This window comes from Lithobates pipiens, unplaced genomic scaffold (genome assembly GCF_037356315.1).
Source record: "Lithobates pipiens isolate NorthernLeopardFrog02 unplaced genomic scaffold, aLitPip1_a1.2 Scaffold_25, whole genome shotgun sequence".
NCBI lineage: Eukaryota > Metazoa > Chordata > Amphibia > Anura > Ranidae > Lithobates > Lithobates pipiens.
In genome coordinates this window covers 86,485,411-86,509,550 of record NW_027507787.1, presented here as the reverse complement: position 1 = coordinate 86,509,550, position 24,140 = coordinate 86,485,411, and the positions used below count along the sequence as shown (strand labels likewise).

At 44.7% G+C, this 24,140-nt stretch overlaps 1 protein-coding gene across 1 annotated transcript in view; it reads right to left on the bottom strand.

The window, feature by feature from the left end:
* Window positions 1-7,362: 7,362 nt before the first annotated feature.
* Window positions 7,363-24,140, bottom strand: part of LOC143929907 (membrane-spanning 4-domains subfamily A member 5-like) — a 142,598-nt gene continuing 125,820 nt past the window's right edge. Inside the window, exon 7 of the mRNA XM_077453845.1 lies at window positions 7,363-7,613. Within this exon, the coding sequence (XP_077309971.1) occupies window positions 7,494-7,613 (120 nt within the window). The 3' untranslated portion in view covers window positions 7,363-7,493. The remainder of the gene's footprint in view (window positions 7,614-24,140) is intronic.

The following is a 24,140-nucleotide window of genomic DNA, read 5'->3' as shown; positions in this document are numbered from 1 at the left end:
TCACCCCTGAGGGCAGACAGGTCTGTTGGTGAACCATCGGAGGTCCCTGAAGATGAGCGGAGGGATTGCAGACTGGCAGAGCCAGCACTGGTGGAGGGATCCCAGTGCGCTGTACTGCCTCCATCCAACATGTCTGCCCCACCTGCTGTAGTGGATGGTGTCCCGGCTGAGGAACAGAGAGGGAAGGAGCTCTGCAAACAGCTGCCTGCTACAGGGAAACCTTCTGCAGACATGGAGGGAGAACCCCTGGCAGAGGTGTCATCAGCCCACCAGAGCAATGTGGATGGATCTCCATCATACACCCCACGTATGGATTTTGCTGAGACCTGTAGTTCCACAAGCAAGATGGCTGCCAGCTCCAGAGAGCCTGTTTCACCTTCACCTGGGCTGATTGATGCAGGTGGGGGAGGGGATCAGCACAGTGCAGCATGTGAAGTGGAGACAGCCATGGAAGTCTCCTGCAGTGATTCACCTGTTGCTGTATTAGAACAACATTCACTCGGCTCAGCTGATAGTCCTGTCCTGATGGAGGAGAAGAGTCTGCCTGAAGGTGAAGTGTGTATGGGGACAGCAGTGACTGTCGACACGGCAGGAACTATGAATGTGCCAGGAAATAATGACAGCAATATTATTGATAAGGCAGTGAATGTGGTGGGTGGTGGTGAAGGGGTTAATATTGCTGACCAAGATAAAAATGACATTTCTCTCTCTGCTCAGCAGAGGAAAGACTCATCAATTGTACAGACCAAATCTGTACAATCGATATCTGCTAGAAGTATGTCAGAAGGCTCAAAACACACAAATGTCTCTTCTGTTGGGAGGAATATGGGGAGTTATGCATTGGTTTTGGGGAGTCGCACCAAGGAGGGTGGGGGGAATGTTGTAAATATTGGTGGTCACAATTTGGGGAGTTTTGGTGGTGGGATGATCGGTGGGTACAGGAGGAGAAATGTGGTTCAGTTGAAGTGGGAGGGGGAGGGGACCCCACCAGTGAGGGGGAGGGTGGCTGAGTTGATTTTGGAAATGGGGTTTAAAGCTTTGGATATTTTTGCTTTGATTTGCCCAGTGGGAAGTTATGAATTTGATTTGTCCTTTGTAAAACCTGAGGGTCTGGATTTATTTTGGGAGCGACATAGGAGGTGCCAGGGCCTTCCGCAGTGGAGTGGTTTGGTGCCAAAGGTGATTTCCAGGCAGCCTCTGAGAAAATCGGTGACCATCCTGGTGCGTAACGAATCCATACCAGAGGCTGATTTGATAGTATGGCTACGCCGATATGGTGAGGTCCTCACTCCACTGCGGAAGGTCCTGGATGAACGTGGGTTATGGACAGGGGCCTGGACAGTGTCACTAAAATTGGGGGTGCTGGGCAATGTAGTCCAACATCTGCCCTGTTCAGCTTTTCTGGGGAGAGATCGGCTGACTATATTCTACCAGGGACAGCCCAAAGTTTGTAATGTGGTGAAAAAGGCCATTTTGCATCTACCTGCACCCGTAAAAAGTGTTCGCTATGCCAGGATCTGGACCATTTGGCAAAGGATTGTACCCAAATTCGGTGCAATTTGTGCCAAAAACTTGGTCATCCTTATAGTAAGTGTCCGGAGGCTTTACGTAATTTGCCAGGATTGGAGGCTGAGCTTCAGAGGCTGGATAAGGAGGATGAGGCCGCTGTAACTGTTGTTGTCCCTCCTGTGTCTGTTGCATCTGTCGCTTCAGATTTTGTTTCCCCTGGTAATGTGGTCCCTGAGTCTGTCCCTCCTGTGTCTGTTCCATCTGTTTCAGGTTTCTGTTCCCTCTAGTAATGTGGTCCCTGAGTCTGTCCCCCATGTGGTGGTCCCTAGTCCTGCTGTACGTATATCCTCCAGACTGGCGGAAGCTGCTGGGGGGGCAGGTTTGGTGGATCTTCCTTCTCAGCCTCCAGTCCCTGTCCCACGGCAGCGCAAACGTGGTCAGGGGAATGTGGGGGTGCTGGATGGGGGTGGGGCTGATGGAAGGGTGTCCATATCCCATGTCTCACCCTCTGTTGAGGGGGATTCGGATGATGAGGGGTGGGAGAAGTTGAGGAGGAAGAAAAAGAAGAAGAGGAAGACAAATAAGGTGGTTATTTCTTCCTCAGAGTCGGACCCAGGAGAGGTTCCTCTTGGCAACACCTTCTCAGTTTTGTCAGGTGATGGGATGTCTGATATATCTTTTTCTTTATCATCCATGGATGAGGGGGAGTCACATGGTTTGAAGAGAGCTGTTTCTGGTGATGAGAGTGTGGTAAAGATTAAGAAACGACTACCCCAATCATCCTGATGGCAGTTCCCACTCCGATAAAGGTGGCGACCATTAATGTCGCCAGCATTAAATCTGCAAGAGCTTGTGATATTGGGTGGCATGCATAATGGGTACAAGTTTGTTTCTTAACCTCACAAGTTTGATGTCTGGTGTAATGGTGTGAGTCGTAATAGGATTTATGTTATTGCTGTAAAGTATTTTTTATTTTTTTGAGAGCAGATTTGCTATATTTGTATATATTTATATATTGTGATTTTATGCTTATTGATTGCAAGACTTTTAATAAAGAAAAATTGGGAAGAATGTTCCTTACATTGGTGATCAGTGGGAAGAATGTTCCTTACATTGGTGATCAGTGGGAAGAATGTTCCTTACATTGGTGATCAGTGGGAAGAATGTTCCTTACATTGGTGATCAGTGGGAAGAATGTTCCTTACATTGGTGATCAGTGGGAAGAATGTTCCTTACATTGGTGATCAGTGGGAAGAATGTTCCTTACATTGGTGATCAGTGGGAAGAATGTTCCTTACATTGGTGGTCAGTGGGAAGAATGTTCCTTACATTGGTGGTCAGTGGGAAGAATGTTCCTTACATTGGTGATCAGTGGGAAGAATGTTCCTTACATTGGTGATCAGTGAGAAGAATGTTCCTTGCATCTTTAATACCTATAATAAACATTTATTTTGAACATAGTGTAGAGAAATTCTTTGAACGCATGCAATGTGGGCAGCGCAATATGTAGGTGGGACTTTGTGTGGATGTAGCTTGAACGTGGGCGGGGACACATGGGTGGAGACACAGGGGGGCCCCATGTTCTCCTTTTGCCCGGGGGCCCCATGAGCTGTCAGTCCGCCCCTGTGGGTGGGAGATAGATGGATAGACAGAGAGAGAGAGACAGATATTGGGTGGGATAGATAGACAGACAGACAGATATTGGGTGGGATAGATAGACAGACAGACAGATATTGGGTGGGATAGATAGACAGACAGACAGATATTGGGTGAGAGATAGATAGATAGATAGATAGATAGATAGATAGATAGATATTGGGTGGGAGATAGATAGACAGATAGATATTGGGTGGGAGATAGATAGATAGATGGATAGACAGATATTGGGTGATAGATTGACTGACAGACAGACAGATATTGGGTGGGATAGATAGATAGATATATAGATATTGGGTGATAGATAGATAGATAGATAGATAGATAGATGTTGGGTAGGAGATAGATGGATAGACAGATAGAGATAGACAGACAGACAGACAGATATTGGGTGGGAGATAGACAGACAGACAGACAGATATTGGGTGGGAGATAGATAGACAAATATTGGGTGGGATAGATAGATAAATAGATAGATATTGGGTGATAGATAGATAGATGTTGGGTGGGAGATAGATAGATAGACAGACAGACATATATTGGGTGGGATAGATAGATAGATAAATAGATAGATAGATGTTGGGTAGGAGATAGATAGATGGATAGACAGATAGAGAGAGATAGACAGATATTGGGTGGGAGATAGATGTTGGGTAGGAGATAGAGATAGAGAGAGATAGACAGACAGACAGACAGACAGACAGATATTGGGTGGGAGATAGATAGATATTGGGTGGGAGAGAGAGAGAGAGAGAGAAATAGTCAGACAGACAGATAGATATTGGGTGGGAGATAGATAGACAGACAGACAGACAGACAGATATTGGGTGGGAGATAGATAGATAGATGTTGGGTGGGAGATAGATAGATGTTGGGTAGGAGATAGAGAGAGACAGACAGACAGATATTGGGTGGGAGATAGAGAGAGAGAGAGAGAGATAGTCAGACAGCTAGATAGACAGATAGATATTGGGTGGGAAATGGATAGACAGACAGATATTGGGTGGGATAGATAGGCAGATATTGGGTGGGAGATAGATAGACAGATAGATATTGGGTGGGATAGATATATGGACAGATAGATAGCTAGACGTTGGGTGGGAGATAGATAGATGGATGGATGGAGAGAGAGAGAGAGAGAGAGAGAGAGAGAGAGAGAGAGAGAGAGAGAGAGAGAGTCAGACAGATAGATAGATATTGGGTGGGAGATAGATAGACAGATAGATATTGGGTGGGAGATAGATAGATAGATAGATAGATAGATAGATAGATGTTGGGTAGGAGATAGATGGATAGACAGATAGAGATAGAGAGAGACAGACAGACAGATATTGGGTTGGAGAGAGAGAGATGGACAGATAGATATTGGGTGGGAAATAGACAGACAGATATTGGGTGGGAGATAGATATAGATATAGAGAGAGAGAGAGAGAGAGAGAGAGAGAGAGAGAGAGAGAGAGAGACAGACAGATATATATTGGGTGGGAGATAGATAGATAGATAGACAGACAGACAGATATTGGGTGGGAGATAGCTAGATAGATAGACAGACAAATAGATATTGGGTGGGAGATAGATAGAGAGACAGATAGATATTGGGTGGGAGATAGATAGACAGATAGATATTGGGTGGGATAGATAGACAGACAGATAGACATATTGGGTGAGAGATAGATAGATAGCTAGATAGACAGATAGAGATAGAGAGAGAGATATATAGATAGCTAGACAGACAGATATTGGGTGGGAAATAGATAGAGAGAGAGATAGGACAGAATAGATGAGAGAGGGATTTAGTGGTGAATAAGAGAAGCATTGCTCTGATCAGCACTCAGCAGCCCCCCACCCCAGATTGTGAATGAATAGCTGGGGGAGCAGAGGTGAAGCAGAACACCCTCCCAGGCAGGCAGGTAGATCTACATACCTCTGTAAGTGTGGCTTCTCCATCACCGCCCACCTGCCAATAGAAAACCCCACAGCAAGGGGAATGCCTGCACTTCAGGCAGCGGTGGCCAGTCCATTACTTCCTGGTTTTCTGTGTGCTCAGTAGAGAGGGGAGTGGCCTCCCCTCTTCACTGAACACACAGGATTAGTCCTCACGGCGGCCATGTTTTTGTAGCCCGAACAAAGCACTCGGCTGAGCGGATGCTGGTGGCGCGATCGATTGCGCCACAAAGCATCTCCAAACCCCACCAATGAAGCGCCACATCTGCAACTCCCCTGATTGCATTGAAGTGGCGTTTCCCATAGTGCACTGTGTCCGACGCCCGGACACAGTGCACTTACTTAATAGACACACTGCACTTAATGGACTGCTTTTTTTTTTTCTTAAAGGGGCCGTTTCAAAAAAAAAATACATATATATATATTTTTTATAATTTTTTTTTTTTTTTGTGACTACAGCAGGGGGGGCGGCGCCCGGGCGCCCCCTATGGACGGGCCGCCACTGGCTAGTAGCCAATAGCTTTGATGTAGGAATTTGATCTGAGCATGCGTGGCACTTGGTCCGATCAAAATTCTCTACACATGATCGGATTACGTCCGACCGGCCCAGTTGGTCGGGAAATATTTCCAACATGTTGGAAAATTGGGTCCGACGGAGATTCGGACGGAATCAGTCCGATGCATACCACACACAGTCGGATTATCCGACGACACGGTCCGATAAGATGCATTCCGACGGTGTGTACGCGGCATAAAGGCCCATACACACGATCAGACTTTTTGACAAGAAACATGCAAATATAGCTGTTTTAGGGCATCATACGACCGTGTGTACGCACCATCGGACAACCTTTTTTTTATTTTCATCAGACTTTTGTTGGCTGTGCGAACGGACAAAGTTTCCGGCAACAAAAGTCCTATGGAGCAAAGTCTGATCGTGTGTACAGAAAACCATAGGACTTTTGTACAAAGTACAAACACGCATGCTCAGAACCAATGCAAAAGATTAGACAACAATACAGAAGTTGACCAAAGGTGGCAGTAATGAGCAGAAAAAACACATAATTTAGTGAAAGTTGGCTGAAAAAGTCCTGCCGTGTGTATGCAATACAAGTTCACAGTCGACACCCTTTGTACAAACTTTTCCGTGGATTTTTGTACAAAGTCCGATCGTGTGTATGAGGCTTTAGCCATGTCTTCTGGTATTGCCAAGTATTACAAAGTTATTGGAAAAGGATTCACTCACTAATTAGTAAAATTATATAGTAATCTCCTATAATACCCAGGTACACGCTTAAGCCAGCCATAGACAGCAGTTGAGCAGAAACCAGCCGAGATTTGAATCATGTATTGGCAGGTTGAATGTACTCAAGTTGGTAGATTAATAAACTTAGGTACAACGAGCCTGCCAGACTTGACATGTGATTATTGCTAGCAGCTGTTATAGCCGCTAGCAATAATCACGGTGTTCTTCTGGTGGGGACGACACCTCCAGCACTAAAAGTATGTAATGGCAAGGGGTGCTGGGGGGTCTATTGATGCTGGCTGCTGAGGATCAATTTTTTCTGGGGAGGTTCTATTTTTGCATGGCAGAGGTCTATTATTGTTGCTGGTGGGGGATATTTAATTGTTGGGAGGGTGGCAGTTGTTGATGGAAGGGATCTACAGTTGAGGGAGGGGTTTATTGTTGCTGGCTGTTGGGGGATCTACTTTTGCATGGCAGTCTACTGTTGGGGAGGTCTATTGTTGCTGGAAGGGATCTACTATTGAGGGAGTGGTCTATTGTTGCAGACTGCTGGAGAGTCTATTAATGCTGGGCTGATGCTGGGAAATCTGTTGTTGCTGCTGGGGTCTATTATTGTTGGGGTCTATTGTTGCTGGGGGAATCCATTGTTGCTGGGAAGGGCCTATTGTTTCTGGCTACAGGGGATCTACTTTTCTTATTATTAACAAATTCCATACAAATTACTTATCACCACAAAATGACACCTGGTTCTGTATTCTCTAAAAGGTTTGTTACTGGGAGGTGGGTAGGGGTGGAACCAAGGGATGTTGCTCAGAGGTGGGTAGGGGGCGAAGACAAGAAGTGACTCAGAAGGGGGGAGTTTCTGCACCTATTCTCTGAGAAAAAAAACCCTGGGAAGGACTAACCATAGAGAGCTGACAAATGGTACTGACAGAGGTGAAAAAGATAATCCCCTTTCTCAAGTCGAGAGCTGCCTCCCAGTAAGTCCAACACATTAGGAAACCTGCTTTTTCAATAGAAATCACTTTTAGTAATACAAACTAAGAATTTACTAATATTGCTAAGTTAGTGAATCCAATAGAAAGCTGATCCATCCATAAAATATGTGGGTGACAGGTTCTCTTTATCAATGGATTGGTCAAAGTTTAATTACATTAACTGAATATGCCTGTGGTGGTGGTTGAGCATAAGTGGTAGTTCGAGGAACGGGAACACCAGAATTCATGGCAAGGGCGACATCATTCTGTATCAGGAACACCTGCAGAAGAGAAAAGTACAATAAAAAATAAAGGATATTATTGTTGAGGAGCAAGAGAAAATATTCTGACCAAGGTTTAAAGCCTCGTGCACACGATCAGATTTTCGGCAGGGAATTGCGTGATGACCGACTGTTTGCCTAAAATCCGACCGTTAGTATGCTCCATCAGACAATTGTTGTCCAACTTGGATGGCAGGCTAGTAAATTTTCGGCTGACAACGGTCTGTTGTCAGATTTTCATATTGTGTGTACACAATTCCGTCACACAAAGTCCAGAGTACAAACATGCATGCTCGGAATCAATGCTCACCAAACATGACATTAGCAGAAGGTGCCAAAGGGTGACCCTCAAGAGCTGAAATTCCAATTGTGTACCATTTGTATGCAAGACAAGTTCCCGACATACGCCATTCTGGCAAAAGTCTGATGCTCTGTTGGCCAACAATCTGATCATGTGTAAGAGGCTTAAGGCTAGAGAGTATGACGACAAATTAAGGAGAAATATAAATTATAGAAGGAAAGCTCTTAAACATGAACAAACGAACATAATCTACAAGAATACCAAACAAGATAAAGCTTCTGTTTGTTTTATTACTAGGTTTTTAGAACAATCCTCTAAGGCAGGGGTAGGCAACTTTTGAGAGATGGAGATTTACTTGAACAACACAGATGAAATCAAACATCACCAGGTGGAAAAATAAGTATTACAAGAGAGTGTAGGGTTCAGGAGTGCGTTATGCAGAGAATGCAGGGTTCAGGAGTGCGTTATGCAGAGAATGCAGGGTTCAGGAGTGCGTTATGCAGAGAATGCAGGGTTCAGGAGTGCGTTATGCAGAGAATGCAGGGTTCAGGAGTGTGTTGCGGTCCAAAATTCAGGGATCAGGAGCACGTTCCAGTCAGAATGCAGGGATCAGGAGGGCGTTGCGCTCAGAATGCAGGGATCAGGAGGGCGTTGCGCTCAGAATGCAGGGATCAGGAGGGCGTTGCGCTCAGAATGCAGGGATCAGGAGGGCGTTGCGCTCAGAATGCAGGGATCAGGAGGGCGTTGCGCTCAGAATGCAGGGATCAGGAGGGCGTTGCGCTCAGAATGCAGGGATCAGGAGGGCGTTGCGGGCAGAATGCAGGGATGAGGGGAGGTGGGGTGATGTGAAGGATGGTAGAGGACACTGCTATGGAGGTGACCCTGCCCATAAGTGCGTCCTCTGCCCCTTCATTCACCCCCTCCCACACACACACACACACACACTTGAGTCTTCTGCACCCCCTCCCCCATTTCCCTCTTCTCCCATAGTATTTTCCTATGTGTTCCCACAACGAAGATAAGGAGGTAGCCCAGTTCTGGACAGAGGGGTGGGAGAGTGACTTTTCATATTAGCAAGCTGGTGATTGGGTGCTAGCACACAGAGTGGTCCTAAGCAACCGATCACCAGAAGTTTAACTTAAAAAAATGTGTTTGGCCAGCTCTTCCTCCCGCCCTCCATCCTGGGCTGTACTGGTCTCTGCCGTTTATTGATCACAGTGGCAATGGGGGAGGGAGGGAGGGAGGGAGGGAGAGACACGGGACATAGATGGTGCGGCACAGCCGTGAGACAAGGACTCGCACATAGAAGGTGGGTGTTGGCAGAGCAGGAACCTGTTCGCGGTCAACAGGTGGACCGCGATCGATGGGTTGCCGATCCCCACTCTAATGTAAATAGAATCTCAGAACTTGTAATAGGGTCTTTCTGGAACCAATGCATCTAAACGTGTTTAAGGTAGTGGATTTTGATTGGTTTTATCAAAACTATACTGATGGAGCTTCTAGGTGATATTTGAGCTGCCTTTGTACACCGAGGAATCCTAGATAAGTGGTAGAATACCTCCCAGCTTTTTGAGACGGGGACAAGGGACACCTATTAGCTAAAGTATGGCATAGGACGCACCCCTTGTCTCACCCCCTTAAAGGAGAATTATCCAAAAATAGTTAAACATATAAGTTATTTTTTTACCACTACTATTCCTTTATACTGGCTTCTCAAATTTACAAATGGAACCAACTGGAAACGGGATGAAAGTTTTAGCACTGGGAAACACTTTTTGAAAGATAAATAGTGCATTTTATATACAACTATATAGAGCAGACCAAAATGAGGGACAAATGAGGAGGAAAATGGGACACAGGGATATTGTTCCAAATCAGGGAAAGCCGTCCCCGGTTGGTGAGAATACTGCTCCAGTACTTGCTTCAGCTACTCACTGTGGTCCCTGGTAATAAGGTGGTTGGTCTCTTAGTGGCGACAGCTTCCCCCTCTACCTCCAACCACAACAGGTTCTCCAGCCGGCAGAACCATCACTTATGGTTGGACTGCAAGCTGCAGTCCCAACCCTATGCTGCTCTCTTGATTCTGGATAGGCCCTCAGACAGCCTAGCAGCCAGATGTCCCTGGCATAAGCCCCAGGCTCTGGCCTAGCAGCCTGGGGCAGCACAACACAGTCCACCCAGACAGCTGTCCAGGTGGCACAGAACCCCGATTACCTGACCTCACCCAAATAAATAGGCTCTCCCAGCAGGCCAAGGGACCCAAGAAGATCCCTACTCATTGGATGAGATACCCCATCTATTCCTAATCTCTCTTCTGTCACTAGATGACCAGGTATCTGGTGATATTAGATAAGACAAGGGCATTGCAAGGACAGAAGTGCAGCAATTCCAGAATTAGGGTGGAATCAATTGATCTTCTATCAATTGGCCAAGGCAAATGTACCAGGCAGATACATTTACTAGCAACCCAGCCTAACCATCAGGGTGCTACAAAAGCAAATATACATATGACATTTGCTCATTAAATGGCGTAATGTCCTAAAATGGCATGGTTGCATAACACATTTAATATACATTTTTTATAATGTCAACATACAATGTATTATGTAAGAAGGTATTATATCCACAATGAAAAAAGTTATGTAAGCTTTGATCCATCCTTCCCCTAATGTAATAGATATCTTAATATCTATTTAAAACTGTGTAATATAACCCATTCTTTATTTATAATGGATAGCAAGTTCAACAATGGAGACAATTTATAAAAAATTTAAAAAATAGGATCAAGGTTTACAGCTGAATTAATCAACAACTCCCACATATAGCGGATCAAAAACTGTCTCACCAAATAAGTGGAGTCCTTAAAGCGGGAGTCCGCCGGGACTCCGCGTTTTTTTTTTTTTTTTTAAAGCCAGCAGCTACAAATACTGCAGCTGCTGACTTTTAAAATAGTGACACTTACCTGTCCAGCGCGCCCGCGATGTCGGCACCCGAAGCCGATCTCTAGATCGGTACTCGGGTGCTGCCGCCGCCATCTTGGGTATGGGAATCAGGAAATGGAGCCTTTCGGCTTAATTTCCCGGTTCCCTACTGCGCATGCGCGAGTAGCGCTGCGCAATAAGGACGCTCCCCGCTGCCTCTGGGATCTGTGTGTTTCCCAGCAGGCAGCGGGGCACTTGCGGAAGGGGGCGGGCACTTGCGGAAAGGGGCGTAATCTACGCCCCTTTCCGCAGAGAGCTATCCCGGAAGTGGGTGCAGTTACCTGGATCATCCAGGTAACTGCACCCCCCTCCCCCCTGAAAAGTGCCAATTGTGGCGCCGGAGGGGGGGAGGATTCCGATGAGCGGAAGGTCCATTTTAGGGTGGACCTCCGCTTTAAAACAAAGATGGATTTTATCTATTGGAACTGTAACACATTCATGTTCATACTACAGAGATAATGCCGGGGTGATACAATCCTCAGAATACAGCTGTGGTGGGTTAGCCAAGTAAAGCCTAGATCGTAAGATCCCCTGCAGTGGGACTATTTTATTATACACACCCAAAGGTGAATGGAAGGACCCCCAACCCCACCATTAAGCATAGAATGTAAATGATTAGAGCCTCAATCTAAGTGTGTCCCCACTACTATGGTCAATTATCTACAGGCCTTGAATACAGGTGATTAACAACTGTCAGTTGTAATACTGTGACCCCTCAAAATAGTGGGTCTATAGCGACTACTAGTAGTCAACTAATTTGGACTGACTACTGCCTTAGCAACCTGTGTGGGCTTACTAAGACCCACCTGTTGAGAAGCTGCATTCTCACGCTCCACTTTTGTGGTTTTGCTGAATTTATGGATGATGATTGGCTATTGTCTGCTTAGTTCTGAGCTCAGCTGTGTGCTATTTTAATGTTGTGACAACGTTGTCTCAATTTGATCATTGGTTTATTGGAGGGTTGCTCTAAAAGCCTGGCAGTCTGTTCATTATTTCATACTTTTGTACAATAAAGATTTCATATTTCAATTATATACCACTGTTGGTCCTGAGTTAAAAACTTATTTTTGAGAGTGGTTTTCTTTGACCCTCGGGTTAATTTCTTATGTAGTTCATCAATTGATTATAATTGCCTGTAAGAGGAGTGCATGCAGTGCTGGCAATAGATAAACTGCCAGGAATGTGGGGAATAGCACCAAAACCTTCAACACTACCTTGTCCCCAAGAGAGGAAGATCTAGCTATTGGAAGATCAGGTTCAATTAGGGATGTCGTATTTTATGGAAATTAACAAAGTGAGAAGGGGAAATGAGGAAAAGGGGGGGGGGGGGGGGGGCAGGAGGGGAGAAGAAGGGGAGAGGGGAAACAAAGGAAGGGGGAGGGGGGAGTAAGTGTAGGATGTTAGGGAAGGAAAAGTAGAGAAGAGAGCAGGAGGGATCCCAGATCTGGATCCCAGATTTGTGTTCCTCCCTGCCTCTTTCCTCTTCCCTCACCCTTGCACTCCTTTCCCCTCCCCCTCCCCCCAACTCCCTAATTTTCCTCCCCTTTTTTCTTTTTTACTTTTGCTCCCCTAAAACCCTACACTTACACTCCCCCTTTCCTCCCCTGTTCCCCCCTTCCCCTCGCCACACCCCCCTCCCCCCCATTTCATCTCCGTTTTTATCTCCCCCTTCTCCCCCTCCCTCCTTTTCCTATTTTTTCTCCTCTCTTTCCCCTTCTCAATTTTATAATTTACGACATCCTCTAGATCTTAATTTCTTGGGTTCAAGGTAGCGTTGAAGGTTTTGGTGCTGTTCCCCATGGTCCTGGCAGTTTATCAATTGATCATAATCACCTGACCTGTAAGAGGAATACATGTAGTGCTGGTAATAGATAAACTGTCTATCCATATCAAATAAAGTTTATATTACCTAGTTTTAAATGGATATTAAGTTATTGATTATATTTTGTAAGCTTTGATCCATCCTTCCCCTCCCTATTTTTTCATGATGGATTTAATTTCAATTTTGAGCTTTTAGCGCTGTCGCAATTTGAATGACAATTGCGCAGTCATGCTACACTGTACCCAAATTAAATTTTTATCATTTTTTTCCCACAAATAGAGCTTTCTTTTGGTGGTATTTGATCACCTCTACGGTTTTTATTTTTTGCTAAACAAATTTAAAAAAAAAAATTTTTTTTGTTTCAGTTTCAAAACGTTGTAAATAAGTATGTTTTCTCCTTCACTGATGGGCATTGGTGGGGCGGCACTGAGGGGCACTGATAAGGCTGCACTGATGAGGTGGCATTGATGGGCACTGATATGTGGCACTGATAGGTGGCACTGATGGGCACTGATGGGCGGCACTGATGGGCGACACTGATGGACACTGATGGGCGACACAGATGGACACTGATAGGTGCCACAAATTGACACTGATAGCTGGCACGGATTGGCATGGATAGACGGCACAGATTGGCATGGATAGACGGCACAGATGGGCATGGATAGACGGCACAGATGGGCATGGATAGACGGCACAGATGGGCATGGATAGACGGCACAGATGGGCATGGCTAGGTGGCACTGATAGGCGGCACGGATGGGCACTGATAGGCGGCACTGTATTGTACTGATGGATGCCAATCAGTGCCAAACAATAATGCATGCCAAGCAATTTGGCATCCATTGTGGGCACTGATTGGCATCCATTGTGGGCACTGATTGGCATCCCTGGTGGTCTATGGTGGCATACCTGGTGCTGGGCATTACTGGTGGTCTGGTGGCATCCCTGGCGGTCCAGTGTGGGCATCCTTGGGGGGGGCTGTGCTGATAATCGATCAGCACAGGCCCCCCCTGTGAGAGAAGCAGCCGATCGGCTCTCCTCTACTCGCGTCTGACAGACGCGAGTGAGGAAAAGCTGATCACCGGCTCTTCCTATTTACACTGTGATCAGCCGTGATTGGACATGGCTGATCACGTGGCAAAGAGTCTCCGTCGGAGACTCTTTACCGAGATCGTAGTTGCAGGGTGTCAGACTGACAACATGCCACAATGATCCCCGCGATGCGCATCCCGGGGGCACGCAGCGGCTCAAAATCTTGAGGACGGTCTATGACGTCCAGTCAGGATTTTGAAACCACTTTGCCGCAGTCATTTGATTTAACTCGTGTGCCCTTAGAAGCCATCACAGCCATGCCTACTAATGGCATGGCTGTGATTGGCCAGTGCAGCATGTGACCCAGCATGTCACTCTGCTTCAGATAGTGTAGGGAAAGTTTGCTGCTGCTGTTTTGAGGGAGAGAATTAGATAGGAGTCCTGATTCAGAAACCTAATTACTCAGTGATCTACCTTGACCTTGTTGTGTGGGTGCAGTGCACAATCTTTTTACCCTGCCCTGAGCCCAGTGCCAGAGAAAATATAACTTTTATCCATCTGTTATGTTGGTGTCGGCGGGCATTTTATGCAAGCTCAGTGCACTAGAACTGCATATGTTCCTGTGAGATACACCCTTTAGATACTGTTGCTCTATTTTGCTATTCTAAAAAAACCCATTTAAGGCCAAAAAAAAAAAATACCGTGTTTTCTGCATATCTGTATGTGTGAGATACACACTTTAGATACTGTTCTTCTATTCTGCTTTTCCAAAAAAATAATTTAGGGCAAAATTATTTTCTTTGAATAGCATTTTCTTCATATCTGTACGTGTGAGATACACCCTTTAGATACTGTTCTTCTATTCTGCTATTCAAAAAACACCCATTTAGGGCAAGATCCTAAATTTAAGAAATATGAGGAGAACGTCATATAAGGGACGTGGCTCCGGTTATGGTGCTGCTGGTGGAGCTCCTGTTGCAGGGAGAGGATGTGGTCGGTCTGTGCCAGCTACACGCACAAGTGAAACACCTTCCTCAGGTGCGAGTAGGCAACAGAGCCTGCAGCGGTATTTAGTCGGGCCTAATGTGGCTCTATGAATGTTGAGGCTAGGACAAGTACAGGCGATAGTAGATTGGGTTGCTGACAGTACCTCCAGTTCCTTCACATTGTCTCCCACCCAGTCTACTGCTAAAAGATCAGAGTTGGCACCTGCAGCCAATTTCCAACAGTCTTTCACCTCACCCCCTGGCAAATCAGCCAAGCAGTCTGAGCCCCAAATCATGTAGCAGTCTCTTCTGCTTTTTGATGACTCTGTTAGCAGAGTTTCCCAGGGCCTTCCACCTAGCCCTGCCCCAGAAGTGGAAGAGATTGGGTGCATCGATGCCCAACCACTTATATTTGAAGATGAGTACATGGGAGGACCATCGCAGCACGTCTCGGATGATGACGAAACACAGGTGCCAACTGCTGCTACTTTTGCAATTGTACAGACCGACAAGGAGGGCAGGGGTGAAGACTGGGTGGAAGGTGATGTGGAGGACGATGTGGAGGACGATGAGGTCCTCGGCCCCACATGGAATCAACGTCATGCAGGTGACCTGTGTAGTTTGGAGGAAGAGGCGGTGGTCGCACAGAGCCACCAGCACAACAGAAGAGGGAGCAGGGTGCAAAAGCGGAGCATCCATCCCCTAGACAGTACGCCTGCTACTGCCCAATGCAGCAAGGGACCAAGCTCACCAAAGCCAGGTGTAAGGAGTTCCCTAGCATGGCAGTTCTTCAGACAATGTGCTGATGACAAGACACGAGTAGTTTGCACACTGTGCAATCAGAACCTGAGCACAAACTGCATGACCAGTGCAAAGTGCAAAGCACGAGCTGCAGTGGAGTAGACACCTCAAAAACCAAGAGAGGTCTCTGGCTCCTCCTGCTTCCTCTTCTGCTGCAGTCTCAGCCTCTTCATCCACTTTTGTAGTGACTTATGCACCTGCCAACCCGCAAACAGGATCTACCAGCAACACTACCACCTGGGTCACCAACCATCTCCACAATGTCCCATGGAAGCGTTCAGCTCTCTATCTCCCAAACACTGGAACAGAAAAGGAAGTACCCCCCCCCCCCCCTACTGACCCGTGATCCCCTGCCCTGAATGCCAGCATTTCAAAATTCCTGGCCTTTAAAATGCTGTCATTCCGTCTGGTGGAGACGCAGAGTTTTAAAAGCCTGATGGCGTTGGTTGTCCCACAGTACATCGTGCCCAGCCACCATTACTTTTCCAGGCGAGCCATCCCTTCCATGCACAACAGAGTGGGGGACAAAATCAGGTGTGCACTGCGCAATGCCATCTGTGGCAAGGTCCATCTAACTACGGATACGTGGACCAGTAGGCACGGTCAGCGACATTATATCTCCCTAACAGCACACTGGTTAAATGCAGTGGCGGCTGGGCCTGAGGCAGAAAGCAGTTTGGCGCATGTCCTTCCACCACGAGGATTGCAGGGCGCTTCAGTTTGCCTGCTGTTGCTAACTCCTCCTACTCAGCTTCCTTATCCTCTACCGCTTCCTCATCTGGTCAGCGTAACACCTTCACCACCAAATTCAGCACAGCCAGGGGTAAACGACAGCAGGCAGTTTTAAAACTTTCCTGTTTGGGGGAAAAACCCCACACCACACAGGAGTTGGAGGGCCTTGGAACAACAGACCGATGAGTGGTTGGTGACAGTGAGCCTCAAGCCCGGCCTGGTGGTGTGCAATAATGGGTGAAATCTCGTAGCAGCTCGGGGCATATCCGGTTTGACACACATCCCTTGCCTGGCGCATGTGCTGAACTTGGTGGTCCAGAGGTTCCTTAAAAATTACCCCCATATGCCAGAGCTGCTGCAGAAAGTGTGGGCCATCTGTGCGCACTTTGGGAGTTCTCACCCTGCTGCTGCTTGCCTGTCAGCGCTGCAGCGTAACTTCGGCCTTCCCGATCACCGCCTCATATGTGATGTGCCCACCAGGTGGAACTCCACCTTGTACATGCTGGCCAAACTGTGCGAGCAGCAGCAAGCGTTAGTGGAATTTCAGTTGCAGCACGTACGCGTGAGTCACTCTGCGGAACAGCACCACTTCACCACCAATAACTGGGCCTCCATGCGAGCCCTGTGTGCCTTGTTGCGCTGTTTTGAGTACTCCACCAACATGGCCAGTGCCGATGACGCCATTCTCAGTGTTACTATCCCAGTTCTATGCCTCCTTGAAAAAACTCTTCGGGCGAGGATGGAAGAGCATTTGGCACAGGAGGGGGAGAATGAGGAGGAAGAGGGATCATTTCAAAGGCTTTCAGGGCAGTCATTCACAAGTGGCTCCGAGGGTGAGTTTCTGCACCAACAAACGCCAGGTACACAATTGTCCAGCTAGGGCACAGCTCTGGAGGATGACGAGGTAGAGGATGAGGAGGTAGAGGATGAGGAGGAGATGGAGGAGGAGATGGAGGAGGAGAAACCATGTTCACAGGAGGGTGGCACCTAGACCAGCTCTTGGCCATCACTGGTGCATGGCTGGGGGGATACAGAGGACACAGACGAGACACCTCCCACAGAGGACAGCTTTTCATTGCCTCTGGGCAGCCTGGTGCACATGAGCGATTACAACAAAATTTTACAACCGCGCTCTCCCATATACCGAACCCCAGTGAAAAACAACTATCGTCAAATAAAATTAAAAGCAAAGAAAAAATAAAATAAAAATAACAAAATAATATATATAAAAAAAAAATACGTGATATGCAAACACGACGAGTGTGTATACACTATAGACAATTAGGCCGCGTACACACGGGCGGATTGTCTGTCCAACTTAGTCCGCTGAACAGTGTTTCAGCGGACAATCCGCTCGTGTGTGGGCTTCAGCGGACTTTTTCAGCGGACAGTCTGACGAACAAAGTCTTACGGAATTTCCGTAAGACAGTCCGTTCAAACTTGGTTTTGTCCGTCCAAACTTGGTTTCAGCGGACAGTCCGCTCGTGTGTAGGCAAGTTGGACGGACTAAGCATGGCGCATGCTCAGAAAGGGTTTACACGGCCGAAGGTTGCATTGCAGTGTATAGGACGTCGTTTTTCTAGTCCCGTCGTACGTGCTGTACACGTCATCACGCACGCTTTCAGCGGACTGTCTGCTCATCGTGTGTGGTCAAGTCCGTTCATGCAAATTTTGAACGGACTGTCTGTCGGATTGTCTGCCGAACTTAGTTGGGCAGACAATCCGCCCGTGTGTACGCGGCCTTAAGATCCAGTGCAAATAAGTTCATGCTCAATATAAACAATTGAATTCTAACAGATAAATAAATAAAAAGAAGTTCATATAAATAAATTAATGCAATTAATAAAAATTCATTGAAAAACATGCTACACTAAATATGTAAACAATTACATGCACCCAAATAATTTATAAAGTGCTCAGAGAAAATGTGCAAACAACAATTCTTTTAGGAATACAAACACACGTGCCCAATATACATACAAAAATAAATAAATGAATAAAAATATAAAATATAAGCGTGACAGTCCGTCAGATAGAAATAATTCTCCAAAGAAAATTCAGTGTAGATTCAGTGTAGAGCATAAATTCCTTCACCACCACTGTGCTGATTGATAGTAAGAATGCGCGCTTACCAAATCCCAAAAAAAACAGGCATGTATAATCAGGAATCTCAAAGGATCATCACACCAGGACAACATCTCATCTTTCCATACGATGGGATCATTCATAAAATATAGATAGAAACCCCTATAGCGTAAATCCGTAAATAAAATCTTTTATTAAGTCATATAAAACATACTCACAAACAGAAAAAGTCAAAACAGCGTTAAATACCGGCCGGCAAAACGAGTGCCCAAAAGTCCCATGATAGCGTCAAGCACATCGAGACCACCCTACGTCCGTTTCGTCATATATGACGTCGTCTGGGGTATGGGCGACGCGCTGACACATCACGTTTCTATACACATAATAGTAAAACCAAGCCTCATTCTGAACTGAGAGGAGAAAAAAACCGAAGCCCCGGAAAGACCGGAAATACTTCATACCAACATAGCGGCCACATGATACCACAGGCTACAAGTTGAGTGAGGGCAAAGATAAAATGAAAATAAAAATAAAATTGTACTATGCCAACCTAACAGCCACATATCAATACTGGCGACATGCTGCCTAAAAGCAAAGTACTGTAGGCTGCAAGTAAGAGCATAACGATCTAAATCTGCAGACTAATTAAAAGCTTTCTCAAAACATAACGGCCACATACATATAAAAAAATACATATGGCAAAAAAATAATGTATGCAGCAAGGAAAATAAATACTAAAAACGGTAAAAATACAAAAAATACAAGAAAATTATAAATTAAATACCTCCACGTGTAGAGCTGCATTTAAGTATATATATAAAAAAAAAAAAAAAATGTACAATATAAAAATATTGATACAAAAAAGGAGAAAAAAGAAAAGACAAAGGAAAAGGGAAAAAAACACCTCTTTCCATCGAAAAAATATATATCATCCTCCCATCAGCTCAAATCGAGTTAACAAAAAGGGGACCTTCTACTGATATTGACATAAAATCCACATAAATATATACCAAAAGGAAAAAAAAAAAGGAGAAATCATGAATTATCTATAAACGCATTGATATCAACATCTACGTTGAGCCCAAATGGAGTGTAACATTTAATTTTATGGATCCAGGCCATCTCTCATCTTGATATGCCCCTAACCACAGAACCTTCTCTCCAGGGAAAATTGAATTTATCAATACCTAAGAATATGGTTTTAGCTGGATTCTTATTGTGGCATTCTAAATAGTGCCTAGATACAGAGTGCTTCGGGAAGCCATTAATGATATTAGTTATATGTTCATTTAAACGTACATTCAATGCCCTTTTAGTCCTCCCGACATACTGTAGCCCACATGGGCATTGCAATAAGTAGACAACCCTTTTTGTGGTGTATGTAATAAATGGTCTAATGTTATGTACACGCAACGTACTAGATGATACGAATGACTGAGTACGCTTATGTGTACAGCCACTCGTAGAACAAACTCAACATCTCCAACATTGGTAATAACCCGTCAGCTGTTAAAAAAAACAGGGTTTCAAAATAGGGGGATTAAGACCATTAGGTGCGAGGCCCTTCCGGGGGAGGAGTCTGTAATGGTGCGTGTCTGCACCTAGCGTCCAGGAGCTCCATGGCCCCCATCGCACGGACAACGCCGCCGTTAGCGGCTACTTGTTGATCTCCCCCTTCCGACCCGTCCCCCTGGCTGCTTCTCTCCGCAAGGAGTATCTCCCCTACCCTCCCCCTTCGTTCCTTCCCCTCGGACCGGGACGCAGGACAACGGGCCGTGCGGCTTCCTCGTTGGCGATTTGGATCCCCCTGAGAGGCTTCGGAGATCCCATCGCTTGAGCGCTCGTATACCGGCGAGGTCGGTCTATTGGCACTGCGGGCAGTGCAGGGCTGCGCTCGGTAATCTTCGGTAAGCCTCGGAAATGATTGCATAGAGCACCGGACGCCATCTACTGGATAAAGTAAGACACTGCCTATAGAATATATAATGAGTGTATTGTGCTTAGGGGAAAAAAAAAGCCTGAATCTGCTGAATCTTGGATAGAACCTAATAGGAAGATAAAGCTATACTCCAAAAAACTACAGGGTAAGTGGATATACAAGTATAAAGTATTAAAAGTACTCCGTATTGTATTCTCCGTCAAATATTGGGACTGTGTGGTAAACCTGCAAGATCAACATTAACAAATAACTAGGAACATACATTTTCTGTGGCGTAAATGTATTGGCAAGTAATTTAAGCAGTAAAGTAAAATTAAGTGATTTACCTCAATAAAAGGAAAATTTTTGATATCATGCGATCTTGCTAGATCATTAAAAAAAAAAAAAAACAACTGTGTGGAAAAATGAGTATGTAGAGGCTGAAATAAGGGTTTATTTGGGCCATACCGAAGGTAATGCAAAAACACAGTGATAATAAGAAACTTAAAAATCATATCGCAGTGGCTAAGGAAGATCGCTTACACCCGTGGATATCAAATAAAATACAAAAAAAAAAAAAAAAAAAGTGTAAGAAGGGGGAAGAGGCACATTTAACAAAAGCAATAGAGGCGATTAACTAATACTGTGCTAGATGAAGGGAAAAACAGCAAAAGCAGGGGCTACCCTGAAATCCCCACGCCGGAGCTTAGTCGCCAGCCCAGGTGCTATGAACAAATATGTTACACAGACGGCAGTCACAGAGAAACAGCAGGCAGAAAAATCTCAATCCCAACATATAAAAACCCAACAGACAGAAAGTACCGAAAAAAGGGAAAGAGAAAAGAGCAGAAAAGAGAAAAGAAAACTTCAAACACAAAATATCTCCGCACAAGACATGGAAGTATTACTTGACGTTCCACCAGAGGAAGGAACAGGCTTAATAACTGAACCTGATCATAGTGTTGAATTTTTAACATCTCAACAGACACAACAAGAAAACTTTCAAGTATTGCCCACTAAAAATGAGATAATCTCTATGTTTGCAGCTCTGGAAAATACCATGAAAGCGGAAATGGAAAGATTACACCAGAACCTAGGACATATACTTGAAAGGGTGGTAGAGGTGGAAAAAAAAGTGGAAACAGACACGAACACAATAAAGAATTTGGAAGCAGAAATACAAAGTTTAAAAATGACACAGCAAGATCAAGCATTTAAGATCGAAAATCAAGAAAATAGACACAGAAGAAAAAATCTAAGAATACGTGGTGTCCCAGACGCACAACAACGAGAGGACCTAACGGATATAATTAGGAAGATTTGTAATCCTTTAATGAACAAAGAAAGTACTAATGAGATAAAAATAGAAAGGGTGCATAGAGTAAGGAAACCTAAAGGTCTCCCACAAGAAACGCCACGAGACAGAGCGAGAGCAATAATTCTAGCACTAGACCTCCTCTGTAACGCTAACCTGGTAACCGTAAAAAATGTTTAAAGCGTCGCCTATTGAGATTTTTAGGTACCGTACTTTGTCGTCAATCCACAAGTGCGTGCAATTATAAAGTGTGACATGTTTGGTATCTATTTACTCGGCGTAACATTATCTTTCACATTATGCAAAAAAAATGGGATAATTTTACTGTTTTTTTTTTTTTAATTAATGAAAGTGTACATTTTCCCAAAAAGTTGCATTTAAAACACCGCTGCGCAAATACCGTGTGACATAAAATATTGCAACAATCGCCGTTTTATTCTCTAGAGTCTCTGTTAAAAAAATATATATAATGTTTGGGGGTTCCAAGTAATTTTCTAGTAGAAAATATGGATTTTAACTTGTAAACACCAAATTCCAAAAACAGGCTTAGTCATGAAAGGGTTATAGTGCGATTCCAAAACGAAGAAGAAAAATACCAAATATGGAAGAATATAAGATCAAAAGCACCACTAAGATATGAAGGAAATGGTATTCAGATATTTCAAGATATCTCTCTGGAAACTCTGAAGAGGAGAAGAGCCCTAAAACCGTTACTGACAGTTCTGGTTGAGAACGAAGTGCAATATAATTGGGGTTTTCCGGCAAGTTTAATAGGGAGAAAGGATGACCGCACAGCAAGACTAAGATTTCTAGAAGAAACCGCAGAATTTTGTGGAAAATTGGGGATCCCGGTTCCCAGTTCCCAGTTCCCGGGGGAGGGGCGGAGGGGAGGGGAGGGAATAGAGACGAAAATTAGTCCCGCCCCTTCTTGTGAGGAGATAGGGGGGAGGCGAGAAAGATAGAGACATAAACTAGAGAGAGGGGGGGAGTTCCACTCCCAGTAGGGTGGGTCGTTTTTCTATCTGGTCGAAGAGGGGGAGGGAGGGTGCGGTGGGGGTAGGGGAGCCCCTTGTACGTGGATTAACCACCCCGCCAAAGAAAGATGGATGGGCGATCCAGATAAAAGGTCCCGGACCAGTTGGTCAAATATACATCTAACGGGGGGACGGGGAGGGGGGCGGGATGGGAGGGTAAAGGGGGAGTGGGAGGTGGGCAGAGGGAGGGGGGGGGAGGGTTAAATCTGTTGACAAGAAATCATTGCTCCTACTAAAAAAGGATAGAAAAAATGTTAAATACGTATAATGCCAGAAATCAAAATAGCAACATATAATGTCAGAGGAATGAATTCTCCAAAAAAAAGGTACAATATACTAAGGGAGCTGGAGGGTTATACAGTAGACATCGTGTTTTTACAAGAAACGCATTTGGCTCTAGACTTAAGTATTAGATTAAACACACAGAATTTTCCAACGTGGTATTATGCAGACACCCCAACCAGGGGCTCTAGGGGAGTGGCAATTGGGATCTCTAAAAAAGTCAATTGGAAAGTAGAAGAAATAAAAACGGATCCACAGGGGAGGTTCCTATTCGTAAAAGGACTAATAGAAAGAGTTAGATACACATCGGTAAATATATACTGTCCCAATAAAGGCCCAAAGAAATATTTTAACAAAATGCTGAACATTTTAGAAACATGCAAACAGGGCCATATAATCTTGGCAGGGGATCTAAATTTCGCCATGGATCCGTATATAGATAGCACTTCACTGGGTATGGTACACGAAATCAAACAACATAGAACTCTGAAAAAGAAGATGCTGCAGCATCAATTAATGGACACCTGGCGAATATTCAATTTAAGGAAAAAGGATTACACATACTATTCCACAGTACACGACATGTATGTTAGATTGGACTATATATTTGTAGACCACGAACTACTAGAAAATATATTGGAAGTTAAAATAGGATCTATAACCCTCTCAGATCACGCACCCGTAATAATAAAATTAAAAGATCTAGGAAGAGAATATAGTAAACGGTTATGGAGACTAAATGAGTCCCTTCTGGAAAATGTGGAAACAGAAAACACTATTAAATATGAAATTGAACAATATTTTTTAGCCAATGACTCAGAGGAGATCCCAAGGGCTACACTCTGGGAGGCCCACAAAGCCCTAATTAGGGGGAAATTAATATCCATAGGATCCTGGGTAAAAAAAAGAGAGTGAAAAGAAGCTAAACGATTTAAAAAAAAGAACTTTACTTATTAGAGCAAAAACATAAGGGTCAACTCGATAAAAACATATATAAAGAAATAATACATAAACGTATGCAACTAAACAATAGATTGGAGCAAGAAGCAAGAAAAACCTATAAACACGTAGCTAAAGAAAGATACATGTGGGGTAATAAACCGGGGAAACAATTGGCCAGAATAGTAAGGGATAAAAAAGCTATTAATTATATAGAAAAAATCAAAAACGCAAATGGTGAAATAAAATACAGAACATCAGAAATAGCAAACGCGTTCAAAACATATTATAGCGCC